At 34.1% G+C, this 19723-nt stretch overlaps 1 protein-coding gene across 2 annotated transcripts in view; it reads left to right on the forward strand.

Annotated features, from left to right (window-relative positions):
- Positions 1-18580, forward strand: part of KPNA1 (karyopherin subunit alpha 1) — a 50880-nt gene extending 32300 nt beyond the window's left edge. Inside the window, exons 7-15 of one of the 2 annotated variants that reach the window (XM_036218830.1) lie at positions 825-956; positions 1964-2052; positions 2339-2438; positions 3019-3182; positions 4632-4710; positions 5399-5524; positions 7165-7292; positions 12618-12796; positions 14110-18580. In XM_036218830.1, coding sequence (XP_036074723.1) covers positions 825-956; positions 1964-2052; positions 2339-2438; positions 3019-3182; positions 4632-4710; positions 5399-5524; positions 7165-7292; positions 12618-12796; positions 14110-14297 — 1185 coding nt within the window. In that variant the 3' untranslated portion in view covers positions 14298-18580. The remainder of the gene's footprint in view (positions 1-824; positions 957-1963; positions 2053-2338; positions 2439-3018; positions 3183-4631; positions 4711-5398; positions 5525-7164; positions 7293-12617; positions 12797-14109) is intronic. The other variant, XM_016148083.2, reaches the window with a different exon arrangement.
- Positions 18581-19723: the final 1143 nt, after the last annotated feature.

The following is a 19723-nucleotide window of genomic DNA, read 5'->3' on the forward strand; positions in this document are numbered from 1 at the left end:
GGCCATAGTTTTTCTTCATACCTTCTGTTTACTAGTTTATCAGTCTTAAAGAATGCTCTTTGAAAAAAGTCCTACCTCTGTGCCTTAGTTTGGAGACTTCTTTCCTGTTGGAAGCTCTTACGCTCTGAAGATGCCATTTCCACTAATTGTATGCCTTTTAACTCCTTTGGGCCTGCTTATTATTTAAAAATCTTTTCCCTTTTTCACTCTGCTTGTATTTTGTACATTTGACACTAACATCTCCCCATTTCATTTTAACTACCTATAGAAGTTATTTAATTTTACTTTTTATTAGATAATATACATTTAAGGCAAAAAGCACAGAAAGCTTTACAGTGAGGAGTAAAGCCTCTTTCCCTCCCACTCTTGTTCTCCATTCACCCTGAGCTTTCCATGTAGGTAACAAATATTTATAGTTTCTTGTGACTTCTTCCAGACATATTTTGTGCAATAAGTAAATTAATGCATACGTTCCTTCTTAACCCTTTTAGAAAATATAGTATGAAACCATATTAATGTATACTCTTTTGCATTTTTTTTAAAATTCATATCTTGGGAAATTATTCCATATCAGCATATGAAGCACTCTTTCATTCTTTTTATAGTCTCTTGTCAGCTCTGCCTTGATTTGAATATTTCTCTAGGCTGCTGAGGTATTTCTTCTGGGATTTCTTCTTTTAAAATTAATACAGTATTTACCGGATAGATTGATTATATGCAGATATTGATCTCAGATTCTTTTCTTCATGTACAGAAAACCTTATTGTTATAAGTAAACAAACTTAAATTCTAACAAGATAATGAAATTATTTTTATCTTTATAGTTTGAATCAGCTTGGGTATTGACAAATATTGCTTCAGGAAATTCTCTTCAGACACGGATTGTGATTCAGGCAGGAGCTGTGCCTATCTTCATAGAGTTGCTGAGCTCAGAGTTTGAAGATGTCCAAGAGCAGGTAAAAAAAAAAAAAAAAATTAAACAAAGGGAAATAGGTGAAAAAATACAAATTTTCCCTTCAGTCTTATATTCAGAGTCTCTGTTTTACCACTTGGCCATAACCATTCATGAGTCATCACAGGAAGTGTTCTAGAAATCGCAGCTTAATCCAAATAGAAAATTTTATGTTGGATATAAGCAGACTTAATAATATCAGGAATTCATAAAACCGTTTTCCTTTCCAGCCCTGAAATTCTTTAAACCCTATAGATATACTTTTTACACCATGGAAGCAGTTAATTAATCTCTAGTGTTGATTGAAATGATTTTTGCCACTTCAAAGCAGAAAAAGACTTAAAAAACCTAAATTTTTTATTACTGCATACCATATCAGATTCATAAATAAGTCATTACCAAATGAGAATGATTTTCTTCTACAGCTTTATTGAAGTATAATTAACGTATAATCTGCATGTTTAAATTTAATAAGCTTTAACATATGTATATACCAGTGAAATTATCATCACAATCAAGATAATTAGCATCCATCACCCCCCAAATTTTACTAGTTTTCTGCATTCTAATTCTTTTGAATGCTTTGTTTACTCATTTTTTTTGTAAGCAAATTTAAAATACATTTTTAATCAGCTGAGTAAGCCATGTGAATATCTTCTCTGTAGGAAAGGCCGAAAGGAAAGGCCGTATGGAATGTTACATAGGGATAGGTTCTCTGAAGGTAAAGAATATATAGAAGAATTGGTTCCTTCCTTTAATAAACTTACTACCATGAGTGTTCACATGTACACTTTATAATATTGATCTTTTTTCCCCAGTCCCACAACTACTTCTTTTGAACTCCTCCTTGATGAGTGAAATTAGGGGTGTTAATATTCATGTATAATACCAATGTTCATTAGCTACTATATAATTTTTGTTAAGAGTCGCTATCATTTATTGGTATCATTTTGAAAGAGTTACAAGAAAATTAAACTATACAACTGTCATTAACGAATAATTCTTTCACAGGCAGTCTGGGCTCTCGGCAACATTGCTGGAGATAGTACCATGTGCAGGGACTATGTCTTAGATTGCAATATTCTTCCCCCTCTTTTGCAGTAAGTTTCTAATTTTTTTTTTTTTAATAATAAAAATATGGGATGTTCTTCAGAAAGCAGCGTATCTTTGGAAAACATTTTCCTATTTTTCCTGATAGACACTTTCTTACTAACTTGTTCAGATTATTTCTTCAGTCATCCTCTCTAATTCTAGTCCCAAAATTCTGAATTAGTTGTGTTAGAATTAAATTTTATTGTTCTAGAGAAAATGTTTAGTATTATATATTACGCCATTAGAGAATTAATGTTCATCATATAGTTTACCATTGTATCATCATATTTGTAGGTTATTTTCAAAGCAAAATCGCCTGACCATGACCCGGAATGCAGTATGGGCTTTGTCTAATCTCTGTAGAGGGAAAAGTCCACCTCCAGAATTTGCAAAGGTAAAGATAATGCTTGTGGGAAATAGGCATGAAAAGTATAATTAGGGGAGTGTAGTAACCAAAATTAATGTGAAGAAAAGAGATAATAAAATTCTAACATTTTAAATTTTATCAAAAATTGTTTCTAGAGAAATTGGGCTTTTTGTTATGTTTTTGTTTTAATTTGAGATAAATTTTTACTACCTGTAAACTCTGAATTGATCTGAAAACCTAGCAGTTTTTGTTCATAACAAAGTAATATACAGAAATTCCTAGCATTAGCACTAATGAAAGTTCCTTTATATTTTTGGTGTGTGATGAGTATGTTTAGACAAGGAATCTCTGAGAATTTTGTATATGTTCAACTTCACTCTCTGCAATTATTTTCCTTGGCCTCTGAACATTTCATCAAAGTAAGCTATAAGGCCACTGACAGCATTCCCAAAGGTGGAAATGCCACTTGGTTGCTTGCTACTCTATCTCTAAAAGTACTTATTACCCCATAAGTCACCAAGTATGTGCCTCATCGCTTTCTGGAGTTTCTTGCCTCACTTTTGGTTTTTATTGAATTTTATGATCATATCATATTTTTTCTTTTCAGGTTTCCCCCTGTCTGAATGTACTTTCCTGGTTGCTGTTTGTTAGTGACACTGATGTACTGGCTGATGCCTGCTGGGCCCTCTCGTATCTATCAGATGGACCCAATGATAAAATTCAAGCAGTCATTGATGCAGGAGTATGTAGAAGACTTGTGGAGCTGCTAATGTAAGTTATCTTTAAGAAAGTGTGTCTACTTTTTTGACCCTATATTAGTTTTTTAGTTGCTGAACTCAAATATTAATCAGTACATTATACTAAGTTATTGTGTTTTGGGCTGCTATCCTTTGTTACTTGTTTATATTGAAGTCAGACCTGTTTGTTTTATGGCTTCTGAAGAACCTGTCACCCTTCTGCTATTAACAGTCCTTCAGAAACATTTGAAAAGCTGATCTGTGTATTTCCATCTCATGCCTAATGACTTGAGACCAACCATTGGCTAGCAAAAGGCGTATTGCCACTAAAAATAGTCATTTCTTATCTTTCTATCTGACTTAGAGATTAATTTAGACTGGTGTCATACTTGAAATTTTATTTTGGTTTATCTCTTTGGTGATGCCTTTGATTAATGGAGTGGAAGATTTACTGATGGCATAAATTGAGACTATAATCAAAATTTCAGATAATACTGTAGTAAAAAATTAGAGTGATTAACATAATGAGGAAATGATACAGTTACAAGCCACTTAAAATTTAATTGACATAAGTACAAAGTAGATTAAGGAGACGCTGCTCCAAATATGACACGTGGAATGGATTAGATAAGTATAATATACACAATGCAAAACCCTGGAATTATAGCTGCCCACAGACTAGATGCAGATCAGTAGCATAATGCTATTGTGAATTAAAAGCAGAATACTGCAAGAGACAGAAGTAATCTTTTATACTCTTTAGTCCCTGGATTACTATGTGTCTTAACCATTTGTTTTTAGTCATGTGATTTTAAAATAAATGTGAAGGAGCTGGCACAGTTTTGAGAAGAGTAATCAGGCTCATTAAAGAAGAGAGAAAGTAAGGTTTTTAAGGAAAGTTAAAGAAAGGTAACTTATTTAGCCTGAAATCCAGACTCAATATTTGTCTTCAAATGTAAGGGGTTTTATGGAGGGCTTTTTTGGACCAGTAAGTCAGCCGTGGTTTAGAAGAATGAGTTCACTATTTGAAGTGTGAAGCCTGGCATTTATTTTCAAGTTATATCAACTGTTGAATATATTTAACTCTGAAAATTATACAAGTTATAAAACTTAAAAGTGCTATATAAATGTTAACTACTTACTGCTCTGTTATCTCAGCAACCACAGAGACCAAGTAAAGAGTAAATGAAAACTATATGAAAGAATGAGAGGGAATATTTGGAATCCAGGTAATGGAATACCTGAGAAAGATTAGGAAAAATTTGTAGTATTAAAATTTTATCCAAAAATACTAAATAAAGGGAGACAGCTCTTCTAGGGGACACCAAACGTTCCATCATCATGATAAGGTTCCCTTGGTAACAAGCATAAGTACCTTTCTGTTCTAAAATCCTGTACATATTATTTGGTTTGGACTCCAGCCCTGAGGAAACGAGACTAAGAATAGAGTTGTTTGATATAACATTTATTTTTATGGTTTCAGGCATAATGATTATAAAGTGGTTTCTCCTGCTTTACGGGCTGTGGGAAACATTGTCACAGGGGATGATATTCAGACACAGGTATGAATGAGTAGCAACTATTTTTTTACCTTCAAAAACAGTACATTGAACCTCATGATTATATTTCTATTATAGTATTGAATTTTATATTATTGGGGAGAATTAATACTTTGTCTAAGGTTTGTTTAAAATATTGGCTTAAGCAAGTATTTTTAGTACCTTCACTATATCTGTTATGACCTGTTGCTTGTAGCAATTTTAGGTTCTCATGATTTAACTTATTCCTCACCTTTGTAAGCTGTTTCATAGCTGGGGACATATTCTTTTTATATCTAATAAAGTACATATTAAATATGTATTGGGTCATTGACTACCAGATAGAGTTATCAGAGGATTTAAAAATCTGAGACCACTTCTGAATTTCTGGCTACTTGATATATTGTTACCCATCCAAAGACACTTTAATATTTTTTAGGGATAGAAAAGTGAATACCTAATACATTTTTGTGCCTTATTAATTACACTTTTAATAGTTGAGAATGAGAATGTGTACAATAAAATTGCTTTGATAATTTTAGAAATGAATTCTTTTTAGCAGCGAATAGTTATTTACGTACATAAAGTTATTTCCAAAATTTCAAGGGAAGATATGGGGTGTTTTTTGCCATTATTCTTAAAATCTGTTTTTGAATTAAAGATTTACTTAAGTTTGGATCAATACAGTAACTAAAATTCTCAAACTTTTCAGGTGATTTTGAATTGCTCAGCTCTGCAGAGTTTATTGCACTTGCTGAGTAGCCCAAAGGAATCTATCAAAAAGGAAGCATGTTGGACAATATCTAATATCACAGCTGGAAATAGGGCACAGATTCAGGTAATCTTATAAGACCTGTCTTTTTTATGTATTTATTGATAAGATTTTTTTTCATTCCGCCTTTAAAATATATTATTACATTGTTTTATTTAGTACTTCTAACTTTTTTAAATCCTACTTTCAAGAAGTTAAATCTTTTGAAATTTAAACTTAGGCCTTGGTTTTTCTTTTTACCTTTAATATTCAATGATTTGTCAAGATCTGGGAAATAGTGTCTTGCATTTTTTGTAGTGTTTTGTTGGATTTTATGCTGAATAGATTAGCTTTACTCTTGCTAAGTAAAATACTTATTTTCTAGTGGATCCATGTATTAGAATTCTTTAATTTTTCATGAGCCTTTGGCAACCAGGTTTTCTTCAACTGATAATCTGCCCTTTACTTTTGTTCTTACATCAGTGGGAGAGTAACCCAAGTTGAAGACTAGCAGTGGGCCAAATAGTTCAGTATAGGCTATGAGAAAGACTGGAACAACAATCTTTGGAAAACACAAATTTATGGAACTTTGAGTTGAGTGGAATCATAGAGGTCATTTAATTCAACAGTTTCATTTAAAGATGAAACTGAACATATTATTGTATACTTGAAACCTATATGATTTTATTAACTAATGTCATCTGAATAATTTTAATTTAAAAAATAAATTTGATATTATTTAAAAAATAATAAAAATGAAACTGAGGCTTAGAAAAATAAAATGATTTGCTCAAGGGCACCTCTAGTAAACGACAGGACCAAGATGAAGTGTCTTGTTGCTCATCTTCACCAGGAAAGCATGAGTTAGTCATCCCCTAACAGGATGCTGTCAGGGACTGAGATTGTTGGCTATTGTAATTTATAGCATGTATATGAGGTGGTTTCAGCTGCAATTGATTGCTTGCTACCACCGGGTTCTTATATAGAATTTCTCAGTTTCTTGATACAGAAAATAATAACCTATTTTAGGAAGATTATTTGAGGAAGATTAGTATTAGTATATGAGAGGGACTGAGTAAAAGTACTTTTCCAGCTAAGGCTATTCTGGTAATGTGGGTGAGAGGTGGTGGCTTGGAATAGGATGGCAGCAGTGCTAAAGGAAAGGAAAGATGGACTGAGGACTTTTTAAGTTAAAAGTGTAAAAGACATGGAGACTTATTAAATTTAGAATACATATGTGCATGCATACATACATAATACATACATACAAAAAGAGCCTTTGTGAACTAGAGAGGTTTGAAAGACCTGATATAGAGGGGAGATGGTGTGTTTGAAGCAGTTAGCAGATCTAAAGTAAGTTGTTGCCCACCCTTGGCTGGGGCTCCAATGAGAGATGAGTATCAGAGAGTTACAATATGCATGTCAGAGTGCATGCTATATGAGAGACAAGAGAATAGCAGAGGAACAGAGAATTGAACTTTTATAATTTGTTATTGTGGATAGGCCAAGAGAGGACAATAAAAGAGAAAACTTAGAGAAAACTAGGAGATTACAAGGTCATAGACTATCAGGGATACCAAGTATAGCCAAAAGGTTAGGGATAATGAAGACTTCCCCTCTTTCAATTTATTTTTAACTCTTTAATGAAGCTGGCTTGAAAAGTAATAATTAGTATCATAAACATTTTATAAATCTTATAATTTCCCTTTCTATTTAATTTTTTCTAGACTGTGATAGATGCCAACATTTTCCCAGCCCTCATTAGTATATTACAAACTGCTGAGTTTCGGACAAGGAAAGAAGCAGCTTGGGCCATTACAAATGCAACTTCCGGAGGATCAGCTGAACAGATCAAGTAAGTATTAGCCAGGTAGCAGCTTATAAATGAAAGGAAGAAAATATTGTGTTTACCAATTAAGACTGCTAATTCTAGCCTCTTGGAAGATTTTTCTCAGTTTCACAATCAGATTCAAATGTATATTTAATTCCTTCTATCTTTCTCATTCCTTCTTGCTGAAAGTAAGTCTGGGATGTAAATAAGGCATAGTCGAGGTTTTAGGCGTCATAGAAATATTTATAGGGGTGGCTTCAGCCTACTCAGTGGCTGTGTGGTCAGAAACATCTTGGGTCATCTATAAGGTTACTTGTAGAATCTTTAGAGTCTAACTCTTGCGATTTCCAGTTTAGATGTCTTAATACTAGAATTGGACCAGACTTGGAAGAGAAGTATGTCTTAGAATACTAAATGCCAAGTTCAGTAGAGGCAAGTGTCTCCCAAAGTTTTGTGGTAGTCAGTAAAGAGAAAGATACTTATTAGATTGAGACTTAAATAGCCCATTGGGTAGTAGCTTACAATCTTAATGGCTACAGAAGGCATAAATATGGATAGAATCAATTCCTCCAAGGAAAATCATATAATGAAATGCTAAATTATGAAATTATTAATTTCAGATAGGAAAAAAAGGTTACAATGCAGAAAAAAATTGAATCTAGACTCTTAGCTTGCCTTAACTTACTTTATGGGGAACTCAGATGAGAAGATGATTTTTAATGAGTGTTAAAGCAACAGCTCCTTACATGTAATATCAGGGAAACAGCTACCTCTCATATTCTTGCTTTGTGGGGTAAAGGTAAGTACTCAACCAATGCTAATTTTGAGTGCTTTATTGGGAATTTTTAAATGAAGGTAAAGTAGTGCTAACATTTCAGAAATTGGTCAGGGACAGAAAATAAGAGGTATTTACTAGAAATAATAAAATTGTAAATAGGTTAACACATGAATAGTATTTCAGTAAATTTCATCATGGACAGGTTATTCAAGGAAGACTTCAAGTGTTCTTCAGAAGCATATTTGTATGACAGTAGGTCTTTTTCAGCCTCTGGTTCTGGGGTATATAGCAGGCTCTGGGGTATATACCAGGTTTCAGATTCTGGGTCTGGGGTATATAGCAGGTCCTTGAGTAATGTTTTGTTATAACATAGAAACTGAACTCTTGTTTAAATCAATTAGCCTGTGGTAAAATTAGTTTCATTACATGCCGTTTCACTTAAAATCATAGAACTTATTAGCAATGTCAAGCCATCAACGTATGTAGTATGTATGTACTATGATTGTAAGTGTGCTACCACCAGATGGCAGTAATGCACAATGTATACAGAAGTTAGTTGAACAGCTGATAAGTCAGGTTTTATGTTCAAATTCAAATTTATAATTATTAATTGTCTATGTTATATTACCAAATATGTTTTCTTAATTGAAATGGTTAAACTATGTACATACATATTTTAAAATACTGTGGTCTCTTTCATCAGAAAGTATTCAGGGGTATTTTGCTCTGTTAGAGAAGATTAGAATGGCTACTATCCCTTTTTAAAATTCTGCAAAGCTATTTATTTTAATTAAGTTAATCAACATCCTATCAATTTTCTTGAAATATTACAAAATGTTACAATCCAAATTATAAAAAACAGATTTTAGCTACTCATTCTGGTTGAGGAGACAAGATTTAGATGCAAGAACCAGTTAGAATAACTTAGAAAATATCCACAATTCTAGGTTCAATATAGCTAATACCTACTATTCTTAAGAATGATAAAGAATGTTGTGTGGAATTAGAGGAAACTTGCCATTTGGGTGGCGATTTGGCAATTTTAGAGGAGAGAGAATAGCATGAGAAGAAGTATGAGGGAATAGACATAGTAAATGTTTTGGAAGAGGCAAATCAATCTTACTATTGATTATTCTTTTGCAAGGGTAAGAAATTAAATTGATGGACTTTGAAAACTGGGATAAAGGCCTTCGTCTTAGGTACTGAGAAGACTTGGAGTGTCTTTAACCTAGAGAGTGAAATGAAGAAGATAGTGTTCTGAAGAGAGAACAAAGAGAACTTAGGATGCCATTGCAGTAGTTTAGTGTACGGCGATAGCTAAGATTAAGATAATAACTGTAGCATGAAATGTGGGTTCGGATATGGGAAAGCAGGATCTGTAGTTCTTGGTAGCAGGCTATAGGTACAAAGGAAAGGGAAGAGTTAGAGATGACTGGAGAAAATATTGGTGGTGTTGATGAAAATAAGGACATAGGAAGCAAAATCCTCTTTGAGGGAAATGGTTTAGACACAGTGAGTTTTTTGGTCATCTAAAGAAATCTGACTTTATCAATTCTGTCTCTCAAAACTCACTTTCCTTCATTTTATAGTATCTCAATTTCTTCCTCATAAATTTTTCCTTCCTAAAGGAACTCTTAAATGTAAAATTACCGATTAGATCGACTCTCTCAGATTTGAAACATTAAAATAATTTGAGAAATATAATTCATTTTTCAAGTAATACATTCTTATGGAATAGATTTCTTTACCCAGAAAATTTTATTAATGGTAGCCTTTCTGTCACAAAAGACAGCTAGTGTTGATGACCAGTGATCACTTTATCCAGATGTTCAAAATACACTACCCATGGGAGCCACTCTCAGACTTAAACATAGCTTGTGCTTGTTTTCCATGCTGTTGTCTAGTCATGTTTACAAGTGCTCAAACTTATCCTGAAGATTTTCTCAAAATAGAATAGCTTTTCAACTCCTCCTACACAGCCCAGATTCCCTGGTCACCTGTTTTGCTTTTAGGTGTAAATTATTGTCTTTGGAGAAGCTTGCATCAATAGTGCAATACCACTCTGGTGGTCTTAAGTCTCCAAAGACAAGTGGTTGCTTCAGAAAATAACACCTTAAATTCCATCTGGTTTTGCAAGTGTTTAAAGAATAGTAGTATCAGCTGACTCAGTGATGCCACTACTGACCTGAAAGCACAATTTTTAATTCTTATGTCCTTGGAAAATTATCTGTTCTGTTTGTTCTCTTCTGTTAATCTGTGGTAAAATTTTTAAATGGCTAGAATTCAGAACCTAGAATTCATTAAATGAATTGTGCCAGAATACAAAGTACTGATACCATATTTTAATAAAGTTTAGTCATTCTTATAGGTCACACTTAAATTATTCATTTAATTAATCATATATAGGATCTAGAAGCTTTCTAACAATCTTAAAATGTGTTTTTAATCCTCAATTAAGTTTTCAGTACACTGGTTTACATAATATAAGATTTCTACAACTAGACAGTGTTACAAAAATGAACTTTTTAAACACAATATAAGGGTCAGAGGTCAGCTAAGATTTGTAGTAGGGAGAAAAGATCACATCAAAAGTAGACCAGAATCAAGTTTGAGGACAGTTTGGAGATTCTGAATAAGTCTTTATTGGTGTTCAATAGACTTGCCTATGTAGACCAGTGAAGTTTAAGTGCAGATGTGTAAGTCATTATTTAATTTAATTAACTAACCTAAAATTTTGCTGAAGTTTAGTGATCAACTTTTTAATAAATCTGGTTCCCAGACTTTTCCTGTTGAGGAAACCAAGTCACAGAGAGAGAAAATAACTTGCCAGGAGTCATCCAACTTGTATGTAGCACAGCTGAGATGTAATAGTAGTGATTATCTCTGTGTACCTTTTATTTTTCTGAATGCTTTTCTGTGTTTTTCAAGTTTATAACAAGTAACATTTATAATCATAAATGAGGCTTAATTTTTTTTAAGAAAATTATATAGCTTTGTTGAAGGTTTTGGTGACCAAAATATGGTGCAAAGAAAGAGGAAATAAATGGTCAGAAATGGCTTTACAACTAGATGACTGACCTAGTCTGTTCATAGGACATATAGTCTTGTCAGGAAATGTTTAAATAAAATTAGGCACAATACTATTAAATTAACTACTGAGTCAATAATGCTAAATAAGAAATAAAACTACTTTTTAAAAAAAATTAAGACTTTTTTAAAGAATACTTAGATTTATAGAAAAATTTGAGATGATACAGAGTTCCTGTGTATTTCTCTCACCTGAGTTTCCTCTGTTATTTTCTCACATTAGTGTGGTTGCATTTGTTAAAGCTAATGAACCAATATTGATACATTATTAACTAAAGTTCATAGTTTATATTAAGGATCACTCCTTGTATTGTACAGATCTGCAGGCTTTCGATGAATGTTTCCACCATTGTATTATACATACTACTATTTCCACTGCCTTAAAAATCCTTTGTGCTTTACCTGTTTATCACTACTCCCTTACTTAATACCACTCCTCAAATCTTTGGCAACCACTTTTCTTTCTGTTGTCTTTATAAAAGTTTTGTCTTTTCCAGAATGTCATATACTTGGAATCACATAAGTATGGAGTCCTATGAGAATGGCGTCTTTCACTTAGCAATGTGCATTTAAGGTTCTTTCATGTATTTTCATGGCTTGATTGCTCATTTTTTTTTATTGCTGAATAATATTCCATTGTCTAGATGTACTTCTGTTTGTTTATCCATTCACCTTTTTAAGAACATCTTGGTTGCTTCCAGTTTGGGGCAGTTATAAAGTTGCTGTAAATATTCGTAGATAGGTTTTTGTGTGGATATAAGTTTTCATCTCAGGTAAATGTCTTGGAAGTATGATTGCCGGATCATGTGGAAAGCTTTGCAAAAAACTGCTAAGCTGTCTTCCAAAGTGGTTTATCCTATTTTACATTTCCACCAGCAAAAAAATGAGAGTTTCTTTTGCTCCAGATCCTTGTTAGTGTTTTAGATTTTAGACATTTTAATAGTTTGTAGTATCATCATTGTTTTAATTTGCAATCCCTGAATGAAATATGATGTTGAGCATCTTTTCATATGCTTCTTTGCCATGAGTATATCTTTGGTGAGTTATATGTTCAGATCATTTGCCCGTTTTTACATTGAGTTGATTTCTTACTTTATTTTTTTTTAAGAGTTCTTTGTACAAGATAGAATTGGCTTATTGGGCCTGTTGTGCTGGTATAGGTATGGTTACCTATAGAAACAAAGATGAAGTTAATCAAAATATTCTATTTTGATAAGTTGCTCATATTCAGAGTAAGAGTATATTCCATTTTCTTGGAGTCCAGTAATCGTGCAGGGAAAAAAAAAAAATGGAAATGACTGTCAGAGAACTGGTTTTAATTTAGTTTTAACTTTTTCTGTGATAAGTTATAGCTCGTATAGTTGAATGGATGACTATTTCTATCTCTGTAGTCAGTTGGAGGATGACCCTTCCACCAAAACTTAATAAAAGTTTTATGAAATTTAAAGCTTTGTTTGACTAAATTATTCTTTTTATTAATTTAGGTACCTCGTAGAACTGGGTTGTATCAAGCCACTCTGTGATCTCCTCACAGTCATGGACTCTAAGATTGTACAGGTTGCCCTAAATGGCTTGGAAAATATCCTGAGGCTTGGAGAACAAGAAGCCAAAAGAAATGGCACTGGCATTAATCCTTACTGTGCTTTGATTGAAGAAGCTTATGGTAAGATAGAGTATTAAATAGATGTACTGAATTATTTATTTTCTTTTCTTGCTTTTCTGGCCTGTCTACATCTGTCATTAGCAAATGGAAAAAAACTCGTTTGCTTATGATAATGATAATGTTTAGTATGCAAATTGGAAAATAATATGTGTTGTAGATGTGAAGAGAAGCAAGTGCCCTTCAATTTGGCCTGTTTTACACAGGGCTCTTAGGATCTTCCTGCTTCCCTGACTGTCCTTGCAGGTACTCTCATATTCTTAGTGAGCCTCAAGAACATTCATATATACTGTAAACGATGCTTGACTCCTTTTCTCTTCTAAGATTGAGGGTGTTCCGATTTTGAATTGCGTCCCACAGCTCCTGTGTTTCTTACAGTTTCATCTCGAAGTGTAACTATTTGCCTTTTGGTTTCTTCATTCTTCGAATCTCAGTCTTAATGGTATTCTTAATCATCAGTTTACCAATGTACTTTAACCTTTTAAGTTCCTTAGTGATTTAATGTATAGCTATGGTTGAAAACCACTGTGGTAGGGTTTGTTTATTCCTGAGATTGGAACTAGAGGTCATGGAGTATGTTCATCTTCAAATTTATCAGCTAATACAGAACTATTTTCCAAAATGATTTTAACAGTTTATCATTTTTAAAATCCTGATTGTAAAAGATATCTGCTTAGTGTAAGGAATTTTGAAATGTACGAAAAAGAAGAATGTTCCTCTACTACCCAGAGAACTTTCTCCAGAGTTAACTTTTTAGTTTTGGGCTTATATACATTTTGATATGGATACGTAAATGAATATGTATTTTTCCTTTGAGCAATGTTAATATTTATTTCTGGTATTGCTGTAGCCGTTAGACTGCTTATGGCTACAAATAAAAGAAAGCCTAGTTGGGGTTGAACTTTAAAGAAATGTGTTGGCTAATTGTTCTAGTTAGACTTCTTAGTTTAAGCAATAGAAATTGGTTCTGACTGATAGAAAATTATTACAGATTTTTGAAATGGTATTGGATAGCTCAGACCCTACATAGATAGGCCATATGTACAATCCCATAGGAACACTTCTGGCCCTAGGCACTGGATGATATGGTGACTGTTGTGTAAACTGGTGCTTCTGGGGACTGCTTTTGCTTGCATATGTGTTTAAGATGTCAATTTATAATACACGCATTCAGATGTAATTTCCAACAGTACTTCCTATGCATATGAGATATAAGTAAAGAAGAGTCTTTACCTCAAGGAAGGAGACATGAGAAAACAGTTTCATTGGAATTTCCAACGGATAAACAATAGATTCTCCTTTATTCTTTATTCTAGGTCTGGATAAAATTGAGTTCTTACAGAGTCATGAAAACCAGGAGATCTACCAGAAGGCCTTTGATCTTATTGAGCATTACTTCGGGACAGAGGAAGAGGACAGCAGCATTGCACCCCAGGTTGACCTTAGCCAGCAGCAGTACATTTTCCAGCAGTGTGAGGCTCCTATGGAAGGTTTCCAGCTTTGAAGCAATACTCTGCTCTCATGTTCCTGTGTCAGACCAGGCTACCCAGTCAAGTCCTCTTGTGGAGCCCACAGTCCTCATGGAGCTAACTTCTCAAATGTTTTCCATAATACTGTTTGCGCTCATTTGCTTGCCTTGCGCACTTGCTCTCTCACACACATCTGGAAAACCTCTGGCTCTCTGTGGTGGAATACCCTTCTAAGAAAAGGGTAATCAGAACGGCCCACTCTCTTAAGGAGAATCCCTAAGCTTTGGAGATCTGCTCTTCTATATTATAAGAGTCATGGGAATATACACATATTAATGTGGCTCCCTTTTTTTGTGGGGGAAAAAAGAGGACTCCTCCTCATTCCCTTTTAAGTGGGAAGAAATACTGACATTAACAGATGAGACTAAACCTTTATCTTGAATTTCACACAACTACTCGCAACAAGGGAGATATTTAGACCTGTTGTGTATACTTCAGAGTACTTTTCCTGAGTTCTTCCACAGTGAACCCTTGGAATACCTGGTGGCTTTTTCTAGCCAAATTTGCATTAATCTTTATTGAGATCGGATGGTTTTCTTTCCTTTTTTTGGCGCCATCCTTCACAGATATTAAAGTTAAACCATCCCTCCCTCACCTCCAGCCTTCAGTGAATGTGCTTTCTAGTTGTCAGGAATGCTGAAGAATTAATACTTTGATTCTTAAATGTGATACTGGTTTGAAGATTTCCTTATAGCAGAAAGGAGCAGGGCACATATTAATTTGTATGGCTGTTGCTTCTCTTTGGACTTATGTGTCTTAGGATTTGGAAGTGGTTCAATTTAATGCTGGTTGAAGATTTAGAATTCTTAGTAATTGAAACCATATTCTGTAATTCAATAAAAAAAGTAACAAACACCTCCAGTTTTCCCGAACTTAACCAGTGTGACTAGAGGCTGTGTTTCTGCATTAAAACAAATGTTTCAGGCTTTGTGGTCCTGATCAAGGTCCTCATTAAATTGGATTTCACCCTAGGTGCTTTTCCCCTCTGTGACTGGCAGATAACACATACTTTTCAAGTTTACTTAGGGAATTTTTTTTCTTAATCGGGTGCAGCTTGTGTCTAATGTATTCATGCTGCATATATGATTCCTTTATTGTAACATCCTCATCTTAAATAAATAACCGTCTTCTCAACATGACCTATTTAATCCAAATAAGGGCAGTGATCTTTTTCTTATGATTTCACTGCTCCCCGATCATTTCGTCTCCTACTAGTATTGCCCAGTCAAGTGTCCCACCTCCCCCAAATAAAAACTTTCTGGCTCCTTTAATGATGACTGCAATCTGTACCTGCAAATGGCGCTTCCAGTACTGTGTTCAGCGATCCACACTTGTGCTTGGACTGGAACGAAAAAAGTTTAATCGCCAAGAGAACTGCAACTGAACATATGACTTCTTGGTGCTAGCTGGCTATCTAGACTCAATGTTGGGACACATTATCAGAGAAGATTTATATTTGTGGATGTGCGATCAGAATGAATTCTGAAGGAAAAGTTGCTCACTTCTGTTTCAGAGAATACCCATTTAAACCTCTTTAATCTTCTCCTCTTCCTAGAATTCAGTATACCCCAAAGTGTAACTATTTGGAAGTTCCCTGACAAGCTATTATACATCTCTGGTGAATCCTGCTGAACATTAGGGATATTCAGAGCTTTCATACCTCATCATGTTGTCATTTCAGCAGTCAACTCATGTGACCTGACTTAAACTTTAAAAAATCCACTTAAAGTAGAAAGATACAAAGACAGAGGACATTTATCAGCCAAGCCTGTGATGCAGTCTTCACATCTAGCCTATAGTTGTGTCTGTGCTCTGGATGGATACCGTCTGATGTCTGTCACTGATGGAGCAGCCACTGCAAAACTAGTAAACTTCCATCTATAACTGTTACTTTTTCTAATGCTGCTTTGTGTTGAAAGAACATTTTAGTTTACTGCACTTGACCTGTAAAAGACTGATTCTTTGTAATTTTAGGGACAAGTTAGGTGGTTAATTTAAAGAAAACCTTTCAATGTTGCCTTTACGTCACATTAAAATATAACTTCTTTCAAAAGGGTAATAGAAGCACTAATTCATAGTAAAAATCTTATTTTTAGCTTTGACCTTTTTTTGTGGCTGAGTTTTTTAAAATTATAAATTACTGGTAACATCGATTCTCTAGGATGTCTTAAATTACATTCTATTGGAAAATTTAAAAAAAATTTTAGTTCATTTTGATAAACCAGTTTGAATGGAAATATAAAACACACAAAGCTGTTTCTCCTAGTAAGATTAGCTCATAGGAGGAATTTTGCTAGCAGTTGCAGGTGTCTCAATGAATGAATTAAAACAAAATCCATTCAACTAATGTGGTCTGTTTTCTGTTTAAAACAGAGGAGTTTATCTTGCTCCTGTCCCAGAAGTTCATGAGCCATGAGATACAAGCTAAATTCTTTTAGAATAAAATTTTAATATAAAATTTGGAATTGACCAAAAGCTAAATCCCAGCATAACCATTGGAACTGATAAAGCAGCCTTTTTTGGTAAAAGAAATGACATTTTAGGAAGTAACTGCAGATTCTGTTAATTTACTTTCAAATTATTGAATACCCAATCACTACGGTGTTAACTCATTACAGAAGCCTATTAATTTCAACACAGGAAAACTCTTCTGCAGTTTTGTATACTGATGCAGGGGAAAGTGGTTTGAAACCTCACACCCTTTTTCTCCTCCAGACTTGCAGAATATATTCTTTGTAATAGAACTTTGGTGGGGAAAAAAACTTTGAAAGGATTTGGGATGTAAAGGCACTTTGTATCTGAAGGACTAGGAGGTAGATGAGGTTAGATTGGGAAATACTGGGAAAGGTAAAGATGATAGAATGGTGAGATTTAGGAGACAGAGTTTTCCATGGAACATGTTAATTCATATTCTTGTTGCTAAGTAATTAGGATCCTTTTACTTACCTTTGTCAGCTGTGTTGTTTATGAAAACTATTGCTCTAGGGTTGTTTCTTTAATCTACCAGATAAAAATAGGCTCTGGGTCATTTTCATCATTGTCACAAATATAAACATTGACAGTTATCACATAATAAATCTGAATTATTCCAGATGGTTGGTGATTTTGCTTAAGGAAAAATATGTAGTATATTTCATAAATGTTGTCAACTAAATCCTCTGTTGTACATGCCACCCACAGGCGACTTTGAATTTACTTCCCTAGTGCTAAATAAACATTTCAGTTATTTAATCCCCCAATTCAAGGTTGCATTATGAAAGGGTTTTCCTCGGGTTGAAGGATTTCTTTTCTTGCTGATTAGTTTTGTGAACATTTTTATATGAATAGATAAATCATAGCTGATTTAGGGCATGGGGCTTTTCTTGGTGTGTATTAGAAATTTATGATGTTTAAAGATGACGTTCAGTAAAGAAAAGGGCACAGTTTTAGTTTAGAAAGGGACATTGATTGCTTTTCATATTTATATGCTGTATGCTACCTCCTACAGTCCACAGTTTGCTCATTTGCTGAGAGTCTCAAATCTGATTTTTTTGCTGTCTGAACTGAACAGAGCCTTTTTCTTCTATTATGAGGTGAGCAGAGTAAATATATGTCTACCCAGTTGAGAAATATTTGAGGTTACCTTTTCCTATCATCAAAAGTTAAAGATTATATATGTATATCTTTACCTATATATGTGTATATATATCAAGTTTAATGGCAGATGTGGCACCAGCACAGTTGTCTCTGACGTTGAGAATACTCTCATGCTTTACTGTCAGAAGGAGTGGTACTAATGAAGGGCATCAGAAGGATGTGTGATAAAGTGAAATGTCCACGTGCTAATTTTAAAACATCAATTTGTTACTGGACATAAGACGTATCTGGAAGTTTGGAATAAGAAGAAAGTATTAAGGGTAGATGAAACTCCATTCTGTATTCAACTAGAGAGGCAAAGAAGTCCCAGTGTGTTTTCCTATAGGTCAAATAAAGGTAGCTTTTTATTTGAGTCTCTGTTGTGTGCCAAGTGCCTGGCTAAGGGCTTTCACTTTTTCTTATTTAATCCTCCCAACTGCTTTGAGGTGGATTAACTGTCTTTATGTTACAGATGACAAAATCAAGACTTGTGAGAATTTACTTTCCCCCAGGTCCCAACCCTTAGATACTCTCTGTCCAAAGGTGGGGAAGAGTCCTACAGGTTTTATGTCTTGAGAAAGCAGCAGTCATGGTGGAGCTGTTCTGTGCCAGAACTAGATAGAACAGCCACAGCCAGGCCAACTCTTTTTTTGTTGGACCATCTTTCTGACTCTTCCTCATCATCACCTTTAAAGTGACTAAATCAGGTATAAGTTGCTTTTAGGTTACATATTCTGATATAGACCCTCAGCCCAGACATCTTCCCCCTTCTGTGGTGCTAAAATCTATATGACCCAACAAAACAACATAAATTAAAAAATATGCAAATCTTTGATTTTGAGTTTAGTACCATAATGGCTAAACTCAAACATATTTCTGTTCAACAAACTCAAATTTAGAAGGCATTGACACAGAGGAAAGGCTTTGAAATGAATACTGCCTTAGAAAGCAGTGCCATCCATGGGTGTAAATTTAACACAGCTAAACTTCCTAAAGGAATATCGTCCCAAGGAGTGTTAAAAGTTAAAAAGATCACCTCTTTATATTGTTACGTTCATACCTCATCATTTTGACCACTCTGTCCTTTTTCAAAGTGTTCTTAACACTTTGATTTGGAATGGCTCTAATGATTCTTTGTACTTGAATGCGGTCTGTCAGGCCACGGATGCGTGCCTTGCACTTAGTAGACATTCAATAAATACTAAATGACTGAAGGACTATGAATCTATGTGATATTATGAAGGGTACTTAGTTCAAAGGAATTCCTTAATGCTGCTGTTTACAACCAGGATTAACAACTCTTGAAAGCTACTGTTTTAAAATGTGTGTTTTTATGTAGTAACTTTTCAGGAGACACATTTGTCTTGAAGTTTATAAAAGCAAACATTGTCATAGCAGAGGTAATATAAAAACAAAACCTATGCCTTCTGAGAGAAGTTAATGGGTATAGTTTACAGGATAGCTAATATATAATCAACCCCATGTGTTGATATGTACCAAAATAGCTCACCAGTCTTTCCTGGCATATTCTAAAGTTAAAAACTTAGCCAGTTACTTACAACCATTGTGGAAGCTAGTGGTTGCCTTAGACTATTAAATAGGGATTTTTCATTTTTACATATTTGTATATATTGCTGCATGAAAACATTTTCTTTATCCATTCTTCCAATTTAAGTGACACATCAGTAGAAACAGAAAGATTGTGTATTTCTTCATTCCATGATTGCTTCTCTGCCATTTTTGAGAGATCCCACTGACCAGGTATTTTTTCTGAAAACAAAATCTT

This window comes from Rousettus aegyptiacus, unplaced genomic scaffold (assembly GCF_014176215.1).
Source record: "Rousettus aegyptiacus isolate mRouAeg1 unplaced genomic scaffold, mRouAeg1.p scaffold_m13_p_4, whole genome shotgun sequence".
NCBI classification, from domain to species: Eukaryota; Metazoa; Chordata; class Mammalia; order Chiroptera; family Pteropodidae; genus Rousettus; species Rousettus aegyptiacus.